General features: G+C 47.3%; 1 protein-coding gene across 1 annotated transcript in view; it reads right to left on the reverse strand.

The window, feature by feature from the left end:
- Positions 1-13,281, reverse strand: part of LOC126541799 (uncharacterized) — a 484,065-nt gene that overhangs the window by 44,530 nt on the left and 426,254 nt on the right. Inside the window, exon 3 of the mRNA XM_050188735.3 lies at positions 2,304-2,519. Within this exon, the coding sequence (XP_050044692.3) occupies positions 2,304-2,519 (216 nt within the window). The remainder of the gene's footprint in view (positions 1-2,303; positions 2,520-13,281) is intronic.

Consider the following 13,281-nt stretch of genomic DNA (forward strand, 5'->3'; position numbering starts at 1 on the left):
CCTAGCGGTTTCACTGAACAGCATGGAATATATTTGTACTAATGGGGCGGCATATCCTGCATAGTTCCGTTCAAGAAAGGGCATGTTACTTCAAGGGAGTGTTTTGTTAATGCACGTTTGGCCGTGAGCATTGCTTTATTTTCCATTTATAAGCATGTGCGTACCTATTACGGCCTTTCAGTTAATTCCTATATTGCTATTTCTTCGGTGGAGCCTACTGAATACTCTTGTTTCGATTTCTTTTGTTCACAAGCAAGTAAAAGAACGAGAAAGTGATGCTAAAGAAGTTCGAAGGCACATCACTTGCTTTCGTTTGTGCTCTTCGTATACCTCTCGAAATACATGCACAAAAGCGACTGTAAATTTCTGTCAGCCATGTACGACGATGACCCCTTAATAAATATATGAACGCTAGTACGGTCGAATGGGACAAAAACAAATAAAAAAAAGGAATAACGAAAACCCGGAAGTTCCCGCTAGCTCGCTCGCTGCGCTGTAGACTATCATTTCTCCGTGCGAGTACACGCACACTCGCTGTCCCCGCTGGAGGAACGTACGTCGAACGATCGACTGCTGCCCGGCCATGCTGCAAATATAGCGCGACTATATTCTGTCCCGCTGTCGCTCGCCGGTTCCGCAAGCTGCACACACAACGAGTCGCACACGCCAACAGAGAGACGAGCAGGCACGAAGGGGGAGGGGGAGGGGGGGGAAGGGAGAAGACTGTCGCGACCATTGCCGCTGCAGGCGCGTCTGCGCGACCATTTGGTTGGGCCACCACAAGCGCAGCCCTTCTCGGAGTGCGTGCATGCGGGAGGCCACTGCCGTTCTTAGGAAGAGTCACGAGGGCTGACGCGTACGCAAGTTTGACTGCGCGTGGCCGTCATCGATGCATCCGAGAAGGTCGGCTGTTATGACATTCAGCCACGCGAGGAACGCCTGGCACCGAGCGAGGAGCAAGGCCCCACTTCTTTTCTTATCGTGGTCGTTTCTTACTGCAAGTGCTTCGAACGCGAGTGATGAGGACATATAGTAAGGCATGTGGAATACGGATGTTGGCGAAAAACATTGCTTAAGTAAACTTTAAAAAATATCGGTAGAGACATTTAAGACTGCTTCGTGTGGGAATGCGAAAGCATCATATCGTTTGTAGACCTCGGAACGCCATGCACGCGCTCATGTTTATACGCTTGTGTCGTGGCGCTACCTCCTCCCCATTAGCTGCGCAGTCACGTGCTCAGTGACGCACGAAGTAGGCCACACCTTTAGTAAGCAAGAACCGTGGGGTCGCAGTGGCGTCGGGGAGGCGTGCTAGTCTCGCACCCCAGAGGCCCGGGTGCGATTTCCACCCAGACCGAAATTTACCAAATTTTGTTTTCAAAGACATTAATTTATCTTGTTTACAGGAACCTTCCTTAGAAATTTGACAACAATCTGAGCATTTTTTGACGTGTCTTTACTGTTTGCGCCGTCGGCAATTTTTAGTACCATCTACCGGTCACGCCGACGGATTGTTTGCGTAATGGAGCACATAATGCTTTCGCATTAAAAAAAAGAAGTACGGAGGAGACCACTGAGAGGAATACTTTAGGTGCTGCACGAAACATTGGTAATTGGCACCGACCATGGCAGCAATGTCGACACCTCCTTCTCAACGACGGCGCAACGGCTCTATATATATATATATATATATATATATATATATATATATATATATATATATATATATATATGATACTTTGATACTTCCCAAAGCGGCTGCCACGCTACGCAGGGCCCTCACGATATTGCGTCAGCTCGGCGATGTGAACTACGAGATTGCTCCGCTGGATTCGCGTGACCCCACGGGCGTTGTGCATGTGTCCTGGCTGAAGCCTTAATTTGCCGCCAGTTCACTTATATAGTTAGCGCCGAGACGCTGCCGTCACAGGCGGGGGTTATGTTACGGACCAACCCAGAGTGGCGCCAGTCAGAAGACGATTTGACGTGTAGAGGTGGAACCGGTCTCGACAGCCATCTTGTTTATGCATCATTGTTTCTCTTGTAAATGTTGTAATTACATCTTTACATGTGACTATTCTGCAACGTGACAACATATTCGCATATATATGACCGCTGGGCGTGGTCACGTTTCGGCTTCCGGTAGCAATAAAAAAAAGCGAGCTATAAGCACTATCAGCTTGTTAAGTAACGAGCACAAGAAACGTCTTATCGACGCATTCTCGCGCGGCGCAGCCATCTTTTTTTTCCTGCAAGATAACCACGCGGTTACGCTAGCCCTGCATTATAGCCTCTAGTCTCACCCGGCGGAGGGCGTCGGGAAGAACTGTACGGCGTCCTGGTTCTTGGGCGTGGCGGTGCCGGGCTCGCTGGTATCGATGCAGATCTTGACGTGCGCGTCCGGGCAGGCGTCCGGGGTTCCGCTGGCCACCCGCCCGTTAGCCATTCGCTGACCAGCGGCCGCCACGCCCTTGACCGCGCTCGGCGGAGGGGGCTCCGCGTCCAGGGCCTCCGAGCTCCTGCGTCCAGACAACAGCGACCACACCGTCAGGCGCACGGGCAACCGAAGATATGCAAACGCGTTACGTGTCAACTCTACTGCCACATCCCGCCAGGATGTAAAGTGCAAAGAAGCCCACCCATCTATGAACCAGAAAGACTCATTGGTCCACGAGACACCGACCGGTTGGTTCAATTGAAGGACAGGACGGAGCAGTTGGTTAACTGACGGAATCCAACCACTCTAGGGTCGGCCAATGATGTCCTCCATTAGGCTGGAAGACCCCACCTCTATGAGGACGAAAGATGAACAAAGTGGCACGACGGAGCAAAATGTTTTCTTGCTACATGCTAACGAAACGTTGTCTATCGCAAATTAGGTTCATAGCTGTAAGAACAGTAACTCGCAGTGAAGAAAGAGGAGTACAAGAACACAGTAATACTCTCCCTCTCAAAAATGTGCTCCCTCTTCAGAGGAGTAAATCGCAAGCAATGAGAAGAGAAGCACGCCAGGCGCTTGGCAGTGCGTGCTTTTAATGTCGGCTATCGGGTTTCGCTTGGTTGTCACAAATATTTGCAATGAGCTGCGGCTTTCTTAAACCAGCGTTAAACCAAAAATTTATTTAGACTGTCACCACAAAGTACCCTATAGGCGTTTTTATATAATATATTTAAAATGTTTGGACTTATTTGATACTACTCCGAACGTTTTTGTTTAACAAGAACGTTCCTAGATATGACGTACAAAAGCGAAGACGACATGCGAAATGCAGCGCTCGACCTAGTGTTCCTTACTTGCCCTCCTAAGTCTTTATTTTCCTATTAGCGCAACAATGTATTCATTTAATCCTCGCTCAATATGCAGAGCGAGAGCTTAATTTGTTTAATGTTCACAACTATTGCCGAAATGTGCATCAGAAAGACATAGAGAAGATATACATATATATACAGAAATGCACAAAGAAGTGAGCTCTAACGCGTGAATTTCTAGAGACATCTTTCAGAAAAAAAGAGGGGCAAGAACTCTATCAGTGACAATTTCATCACACATATGTGCGCAAGCGATGGACTTCGTGTACGATGCGTTGTAATCTTAGATCAATAGCTTGTCTTTCCATTGTCCGGTCCCTGCTAGGCGATATCCTTTCCGCATACGCCAGGTATGCGCTTGACATAAATGCACTACTTTCTACACAACAAAGTTCAAATAGTAAAGTTAGCGATTTACCTGTCTACTCTACGCAAATTTCTCGTCTTTTCCCGCGCTTAGAAGCTTGGAAGTCGCTGTATGTCAGAAACATTTCCCACAACATCGCCACGACGAAGTTGTCTTAAACGCACACACAGCTTAATCATCCATGAGCTGGAAGGATAAAGAAAAAAGAAGTGCCCGTTTTTATTTTTCCCGAAAGATTTGGCTCTTTTCAATGCCCTTACTGTTATCGCGATGCGGGCTCGTTTAACCCATGTTTCCGCGATCTTGTTTACACAAGAGGGTTGTTAAGTACAGCAATCCCAAATTGATTTTTCAGAAACCAAATTTTTGAGTGTTTGCCTTTTCCTTCTTACTGAGAACGAATCCTCTAGCCACTAATATACAGCAACGCTGAGAGTTTTCACCAGAGCGACGTAACACAACAAGCGGAAAGAAAGTTTTGAGGCTGTCAGTGTCGTCCAATAAGTGTAGTATACGAGGACCCACGGCACACTAATTAGCAGAGGCGGCATATTGATCGCGAGTCACTGCTTCTGTTTTATATGCAGGCACGTACTCCTTCTCAAGCCTTAATTACAAACTGCCCGTGGCTTGGTACTGCAAACTGTGCGTCTTCGCGACAGGAAATCTTGCGCGGCAAACACGCCGGCAAAACTACTTGCAGCATTTCGCAAACTCTTTTAAGCTCCGGAACAAAGTGATTACGTTAGGTGTAATTAAGTAATCGTGAGAAATCAGAGTAGCTCCCTTCCTTTTGTACTTGCATTGTAGATAAATTGTGATTTTATAGATGTTCTGCTGCCATTGGCTTCATCTTGTCCTCGCTTAGTTAAAATGCTTGCTTCTGTTTTATCCTTGTCATCCTAATGACGCGTGAAAATACATAAATGCTCCAATAAGGGAGCCGTATGTACGCACTGATCGTGTAGCCAGGCGTCATGACGAACGTTGCATTCCGGACGCTCTTCGAGGCACCCTTAAAGGGAGAGAGAGAGAGAGGGAGGAGCGATACGGGGAAAGGGTGTATGCATTCAACATTCATATTACTCGCGTTTACAGCGGAGGAGAGCTTGGAACGCTGCTCTCTCTCTCTCTCTCTTTCTCTCTCTAGAGGGGCACGTGACCACCAGCGACCACAAAACACAAGAGAGCTTGACGCTGGCGTGCTTGATTCGAGGTAACGAATGGCAAGTGGACTAAAGGAAGGTGACCCGCCGTGGTTGCTCAGTGGCTATGGTGTTGGGCTGCTGAGCACGAGGTCGCGGGATCGAATGCCGGCCACGGCGGCCGCATTCCGATGGGGCGAAAACACCCGTGTACTTAGATTTGGGCGCACGTTAAAGAACCCCAGGGGGTCGAAATCTCCGGAGTCCTCCACTACAGCGTGACTCATAATCAGATAGTGGTTTTGGCACGTGAAACCCCATAATTTTTTTTTTTTAAAGGAAGGTGCACATAAAAGATCGCACCGGCGATCGAAAAATAGCAAGAAAAGTAAGGAGGGTAACCAGGTTAGCATGAACTTAATGAGAGCAGCATTCCGGGCAAGTTGGTAATCCATTACTCAAGTGATATTGCGCAATAAAAAAACGACGTAAGAGAAGAAGACACACCAAGCGCTTGGTGTGTCTTCTTCCCTTAGGTCGTTTTTTGTTGCGCAATATCACTTGAGTAACAGGTTAGCATCCTGCTCCTTAACTTGCGCTTGAAGTGAGGGGAATAACAAAGAAATATATATATATATATATATATATATATATATATATATATATATATATATATATATATATATATATATATAGATGTATAGATAGATAGATAGATAGATAGATAGATAGATAGATAGATAGATAGATAGATAGATAGATAGATAGATAGATAGATAGATAGATAGATAGATAGATTAAAGAAACGCGGTCGTTAGGCGTGTGCGCGCACAGTAAAACCACACTGCATAAGTGGGGCCCCTCACACACTGGTATATATATGGGCCGTGCTAGCGCGAATAATGGACTCCACAGCTTGCGGTGCATTTTATGCGCGCGGTTTCTGATGCCCCATATGCACCGACGGGATTAAAACACTTGAAAACGCGTACGCTGGTACCACTTTCCACATTACCGTTTACGAGCCAGAAAATAACGTTCGCTGTGCCGTAGTAACGATTTTCCCTGCGCGAAGAACAGACGGAAGTGGCATCGCTGGGCGGGCGAGCAGACAAGACGTCAGCGAGTGCGTTGGAGCGCGTGCTTCGACCGGACGGGATGGCGTTGATGCACTCAGTGGCTAAACTTTTACGTCGTCACCGGCTGAGGCCCGAGGCTTGCTGCGTTTGACGGTGCTCCTGTGTTGCAGCGTTCATGTTGCTGCTTGCTGTTCGAGCTTCGTCAGAGCTTGGTTGCTTTTGTGCTGTTTTTTTTTTTAAAGCGGCAGAACGGTCTGGTTGATATTGATTTGGAGTCGGCAGCACACCAAGGACGCGACGGAAGAAAAGGAAGTAATATGTCGCGTCCGTGCCAGCACATGACAAAAGAAGTTGGCTTTGCGTGCATTTTGTAAAGCGGACCATAAAGTGAAAAATTAAAAAAAATTAAATTATGGGGTTTTACGTGCCAAAACCACTTTCTGATTATGAGGCACGCCGTAGTGGAGGACTCCGGAAATTTCGACCACCTGGGGTTCTTTAACGTGCACCTAAATCTAAGTACACGGGTGTTTTCGCATTTCGCCACCATCGAAATGCGGCGGACCATAAAGTGTAAAACCATGTACTGGGGCTGTGGTACTGTTGGACAGGGATGCCGCGATAGTATTGTCTCAGAATTAATTATTTGAACGAAATAATAACAAGAAAGCGGCGTGGGTCAGTTGCTTCTGCGGATTGTTCGTGGTGGTCTTGAGTGTGGGAGAGAGAAAGCAACGAATAGAAAAGGAAGGAATGCGGCCAACCAGACGAGCCTCCGTGGTTTGCTACGCTACGCTGGGGATCTTAAACTGCTCTATGTACAGTATAGACGCGTCGCAATAGCCGCTCCTTTTCTATTATTTTTTCGAGATTTCGCGCAGGAAGTTGAGGTGTGGCTGCTAAAAAAAAAAGAAGCGTCATTATGATTTTTTTTGCTTTGAAAGTTATTTTCGCATTTGTCAACCGATTTATATTCAGGTAACATAACTAACATACTAAATGTCAGGTACAAACCGCGGTGACGTACTACATTGGATGATATTAAACATAGAGAAACTATGGATACGTTTTGGCTGCTCACATCACGTAAAGTTGGGTATAAGCTTAAGGATGTGTCTTTTGCGCGAGTAAAATCTCAAACGGTTTTCTACTAGTCATATCTTCGCTCAAATTTTATGATTGCCAAACGAAAAATAAAAACTCGGCGGTATCAATCTTTTCGTTGAGGCCCCTGCATGTGGTTTTTTTTTTCTATTGTTCTGCGTGTGAACAAGTACGTGCATGTGTGTGCGTACCTTACTCTCAAGCCGCTATAGCACGCATGGTGTAATACCAGAATAGACACAAAAGAATTAGACAAGAAATAAAGGAAGACAAGAAAACGAAAGCAGGCTTGCATGATAAACCGACCAAATCGGACTACGCGTAAAGCTTTAGCACTCATAATCTCGCCGCTTCCTCATTCTCACAGGCACGAAGCTACAGGACAGTGCGTAAACGCACAGACAGTGAAGGACGAACGCAAAACTGTAAGGGGACGCTCGAATCTTCCCTCCCCAAGTCGTTCGTCCCCGCGTGTAAGCCGGTCCTGAAGCCGAGCTTGAAAAAGTGTCGCGGCACGAAACGTCCGGCCGTGGCAACCGGGGAGCGGTTATCCGTCGCAGACTAGACGGCGACAGGACACTTCGGCGGGGAAGGCGGGACAGGCGCGAGTTTGTGCGGCGGTTGAGGGAGAGAGAGAGAGCGGTGCCACGCCGCGCCTATACACGGCTGCGCCTTCGACGAGGATGACGACAGCGAGTCGCGCGAAAGCGCGACGGGGGAGAGTTCCCGCAGAAAGTGACTGGCGGCGTCGCGGGACGCCGAAAGGGAGGAGAGGCAGCGGGAAGCAAAAGGGGCACGGCACCACCACCACCACCGCCGCCGCCAAGAAGCGCGAAAAGACGCGAGGGCGGAGGGACAGGGGCCGAAATCGATCGTTGCCGGCGACGCCGGCGAGCAGCACACGCTCGGCTCGCGCCTGGGGCCGCCGGCTCGGACTCGAAGAGGACGAAGGGAGGAGAGGGAGGGTGCCGTCGTACGCCGTCGCCTGGCCCGCGTCCAGCGACCGGACCCCGGTGGGACCACGGTGGGAAACGCGTACAGACTCGACGAGCGGTGCGAGCCCCCCTCCGTCACATGCACCACAGCACGCGAAGTCTGAAAAAATGAAATCGCACGGAAGACCGAAATGTTCATGAATAGAATGCCGAGGAACACGGATCTCCCTGAAACGATGTTGTTGGTAAGGGAGCACTGCAAACCCATCCCCTTAACGTTCCTACGCGTACACGTGCACGGATTCTGATTCACTTTTTGGCGGAGCAGCGAAAGCAAGGCACGAGACCGAAAGAAAGAAAGAAAACGACGCAGACTCGCGTGCGCCGCTTCAGTTAAGGATGAACCACGGCTAACTATCCCAAATGTCGGTCTTGTTAACACAGACTCCGGCCCGACCAATCGCTCGGGCGCGGTAGCGCAAACAGTGAGCTGACGCATTCGACCTCCCTCTTCACCCTGCACCAAGGTACTCTGTTCGTAACAACACTGAAATAGATGCGTGATTCCGTGTCCGGTACAAAGTAGCAATAATTGCGCTAGTTCACCAGATTATCATGCCAACCAACCTAGACTGCGACAAGAACTTTGTGAGGGCCATAGTATGAAACTCTATGGTGAGGGCAGGCTGTTTGACGATCAGGCAATGTCATCTCTGCTTTTCAAGATGGGCTCGTCTTTGTGTTTAAAAACATACCAACGCTCCGATCGCATTTTTGATACGTTTATACACCGAACGCACTTGCAGTTACGTTAGGCGTCCCCCAAGGTTCCGTAATTGGTTTCGTTCTCTTCCTTATATCGCGCTCTACTTACTTTTCTAGAGCTAAATAAGGTTCACGTTTGTAGCGTCGAAACTATTCTATTCAACATTCTGTAGTAGCGTGACCTTCAGTGACCGGCCCTGCTGTGTGTGATCTGTACTGTGTGTTCTAATTAATTTTTTTAGATTTGTCCTGTTGCTCTTCCTTTCATCTTCCCTCCCCTCCTTCCTATCTTCCATTTCTGTGCTGCTCTCACCTCCCTTCTGAAGAGTAGGCAGGCGTTGTGCTCCTTCCGGTGGCAGTTGCCAGCCTGCTCCTCGCTTTCCCTTTCCTGTTAATTGTATCAAAACAAATAATAATAATAATAATAATAATAATAATAATAATAATAATAATAATAATAATAATAATAATAATAATAATAATAATAATAATAATAATAATAATTCCTTATTTACAAAAACGACTTGTCGCTTTCCGTTTCCTGTAACACGAGCGGGTTCATCGACGACTGTGTGCATATACTGCACAATGAAGTAATTGTGTGATAAATAGCTCACGACGCTGAATCCCAATAAATGTAAAGCAATCTCGTTTACGCGCAAACGTAGTCCCTTCGTCTTTTCGTGCACAATTACTAGCGTCCCTGTTGAACTAGTACCGCGTTTTAAAAATATCGGCGTCACCCTCTCTAACGACTTGTCTAGGCGAGCGCATGTTGCTAACGTCATCTCATCAGCTAAACCGGATCCTATAGGATACCGTAGAGCGCCACTTGCGCCATGCAGCGCCTCATGTAAGATTACTACGTGGCTTATAAATCACTTGTAAAATCAAAACTGGAGTACGCGTCCGCCATATAGGACCCACACCTAGCATATTCAAAAAAACGTCCATCGAATCAGTTCAAAGCCTTGCTATCAGGTTCGTTCATTCCGTATACTCATATGACGTCGGCACTTCATCTCTGAAAGTTCAATCTGATTCACTTCCTTTCTTTACGCCGTCGCATTGCGAGCGTGTCCGTCTTCCAAAAGCTCTATTATTCTTTTCTTAACCGAGAACCTTTTATATTTCAGGCCCTCTGCGCATATCTAGCCGTATTGGTCATCCTTGACGAGTTATGTGTCCACGTGCCCGTACAGTGAAAAATTATCGCATCATTCTTTTTTTCCCGGCAGCCAACGCTCGGAACCGCCTTCCCCTGCACATAATTCCGCCATCACCTGACCATCGCCTTTGTTAACCGGTGTAACTGACCACTTACGTATCTAAAGACTGCTATCGCGATAATTTGTTCATTCACTGTATACTCCACCACTTATGTAATATCCCCTTTTTGAGGGTCTCTAACGTAGACAAATTAAATAAAGGACTACGCATAAAGTTGGCCTACACACCTTACTTCCTACACAGAATAAAGAAGTGGTAGCCCGCTGCTTGCACCCACCGTAACACCCCGGATACGTCTATGGAACATCTGCTCATGGAGTGTGCGCAATGCGAGAGGCAGTACTGTGCAGCCCCTTTGAGTCAGCCGGATAGGCGGCCGTTACCTGCGGACAAGGTTCTCGGTCACTGTTCGTACTCAGACGAACGCATACAAGCAGTCACAGCGCTTCGTGACTTTCTCATAGATAATGACTTTACGCACTCTACTTGAAGGATGATCAGTCGTGAATGTGTGCAGTGTCTGGTTTAGTGCACTCTTATGTGAACCTGCACTAATCTTTTTCGTTTTATTGTGATTTATTCTTCTCCGTGTCAAGAATCTTTTTGCTTTGTTTTTACGCCTTGACTGGACAGAAAGTGACCGTTCTCTTAACGCACGCTTTGACTGGACGTTCGCATGTCCTCGGTACACAGCACGCTTAGTGCAGACTGAAAAGCAGGCTTTGCCTGAGTTAAGCGGTGCTTTCTTCCTCCGCTATGTCTTATTTCCGTCTTTCTTCCCCCATTTACCCCTTTTTTTTCCTACATTCCTTATTCGCTGGAGTTCAATTTTGATGATGGAGATAGCCGGCCTTTCGGTTGCCCCTCTTTCTTTTTTTTTCACGATCTCGTCGTTTAATAAACAACAACAAAAGAAGTCCCAGTCTCGCCCCACAGGCGAGGCATTGATCATCAAAGTATTGTACAATTACGCGGAGTAAGGCTCGCAGTTTTATCGACCGTATAAATTGTAGCAAGTGCTCGCGAACAAGCATAATGTCACGCGTCCCCACAGACAGACGTCAACGTGGGTCTCCGTCGATGACCGCGAACACTCGACGTCACAAGGCTGGCGTGACGAGAGGGCGCCGGCAGCGGGATAGCAGCGTGTGTTTGCCACTAAATAGAACGTATTCGTGAGCTGCCGCTCTCTCGACATTTCAGCTTCGCCGGGTTTCCAAAACTCAGATTGCGTGAACGTGCAACACCACAGGCGCGCGAGAAGACAGCGCGCACGAAGCCACCAACCCAACCCCCTGGGCTGACCCCAGTTGCTCTTCGCATACCCGAAATCGCGCGACGTCCGCTCCGTTAGCGGCTCGGCTGCTCCGCAGAATGCAGCGCTCTTTTCGTTGGGTCCAGTCGCGCCGTCACGGGGTAGGAGGGGAGGGGGGGGGGGGGGGGGTTCAGCACGTCGCGCAAGATCTAGCTCATCTCGGGCATATACTGAGCGGGTTCTTCCCGAGTCACATCGGGCAGGAAGAGGGAATGATGCGACGCGGAAAGGCGCTTGCTATATTCGCCCGCCGCTATCTCGAAACGGGTGAATTTTTCTTTCGGGTCCCCGCATCGCCCGGTTCTTTTTATTTGTCTCTGCGGGGTGTTATCCTTTTTTCGATCTCTTGCTCTCTGACGTTTCTCAGCGAATCTGCCGTCCAATTTTCAGCTCGTTTAGACGAGCAAACGAAAACTTTTTTTCCCTTCCTCTCTCATTTTCCCGAGCAGGTTGCATGGAAAAAAAAAAAAAAAGCTTCGTTGTTCTAAGACGGAATACTCTTCGGACGCAGTGCATGTTTTCGCTGTAATGAAATTACGCGAGCCATTGTTGTGACAAGCTTTAAAGCAAACTTCGCGTCTAAATGGATGCCTCGAGCGTTGTGTTTTCGGTAATGCAACACCGGAAAATGCGCCCTTTTCCTCCGACTCTAAAAAAGAAAAGAGAGCCAAGCTTCTTCCAGGTTTTTGATCCTTCATGCAGACTTTGTATGTATACTTTGGGTATGTTATGAACTCATGTCTATATTCTTTCGCACGTTCGCAAGGTAGCGAGTTAAGGTTAAGGACACGAGGCATTAACAAACAGTTTTATTAATTACACGTAAACGCTCTCGTACTATAAAAGGGAATGCAAGAAAGAAATGTGGGCGCTTGCATTAAATATTTTGGTCACTCCAATTACCTGTTTCGGGCCTTGAAAGGAGGAACTTTTCGCATTGAAAACCTCTTTTATTGGTTTAGACATGTATTGGAACTAATAGGAACACCTTAGACTTCTGTCAACCAAAGGACCAGGCAGGATTCCGTAAAGGCTACTCAACAATAGACCATAGTCACACTATCAAACAAGTGACAGAGAAACGTGCGAAATATAACCAACCCTTATATATAGCTTTCATTGATTACGAGAAAGCGTTTGATTCTCTCGAAACCTCAGCAGTCATGGAGGCATTGCGGAATCAGGGTGTAGACGAGCCGTATGTCAATATACTGAAATATATTTATAGCGGCTCCACAGCCACCGTAGTCCTCCATAAGGAAAGCAATAAAATCCCAATAAAGAAGACCGTCAGGCAGGGAGATACGATCTCTCCAATGCTATTCACAGCATGTTTACAGGAGGTATTCAGAGACCTGGATTGGGAAGAATTGGGGATAAGAGTTAATGGAGAATACCTTAGTAACTTGCGATTCGCTGATGATATTGCCTTGCTTAGTAACTCAGGGGACCAAGTGCAGTGCATGCTCAGTGACATGGAGAGGCGAAGCAGAAGGGTGAGTCTAAAAATTAATCTGCAGAAAACTAAAGTAATGTTTAACAGTCTCGGAAGAGAACAGCAGTTTACGATAGGTAGCGAGGCACTGGAAGTGGTAAGGGAATACATTTACTTAGGACAGGTAGTGACCGCGGATCCGGATCATGAGGCTGAAGTAATCAGAATAATAAGAATGGGCTGGGGTGCATTTGGCAGACATTCTCAGATCATGAACAGCAGGTTGCCATTATCCCCCAAGAGAAAAAGGTATAACAGCTGTGTCTTACCAGTACTCACGTACGGGGCAGAAACCTGGAGACTTGCGAAAAAGGTTCTACTTAAATTGAGGACGACGCAACGAGCTATGGAAAGAAAAATGATGGGTGTAACGTTAAGGGATAAGAAAAGAGCAGATTGGGTGAGGGAACAAACGCGAGTTAATGACATCTTAGTTGAAATCAAGAAAAAGAAATGGGCATGGGCAGGACATGTAATGATGAGGGAAGATAAATGACGGTCATTAAGGGTTACGGACTGGATTCCAAAAGAAGGGAA

This window comes from Dermacentor andersoni, chromosome 2 (genome assembly GCF_023375885.2).
Source record: "Dermacentor andersoni chromosome 2, qqDerAnde1_hic_scaffold, whole genome shotgun sequence".
Lineage (NCBI taxonomy): Eukaryota > Metazoa > Arthropoda > Arachnida > Ixodida > Ixodidae > Dermacentor > Dermacentor andersoni.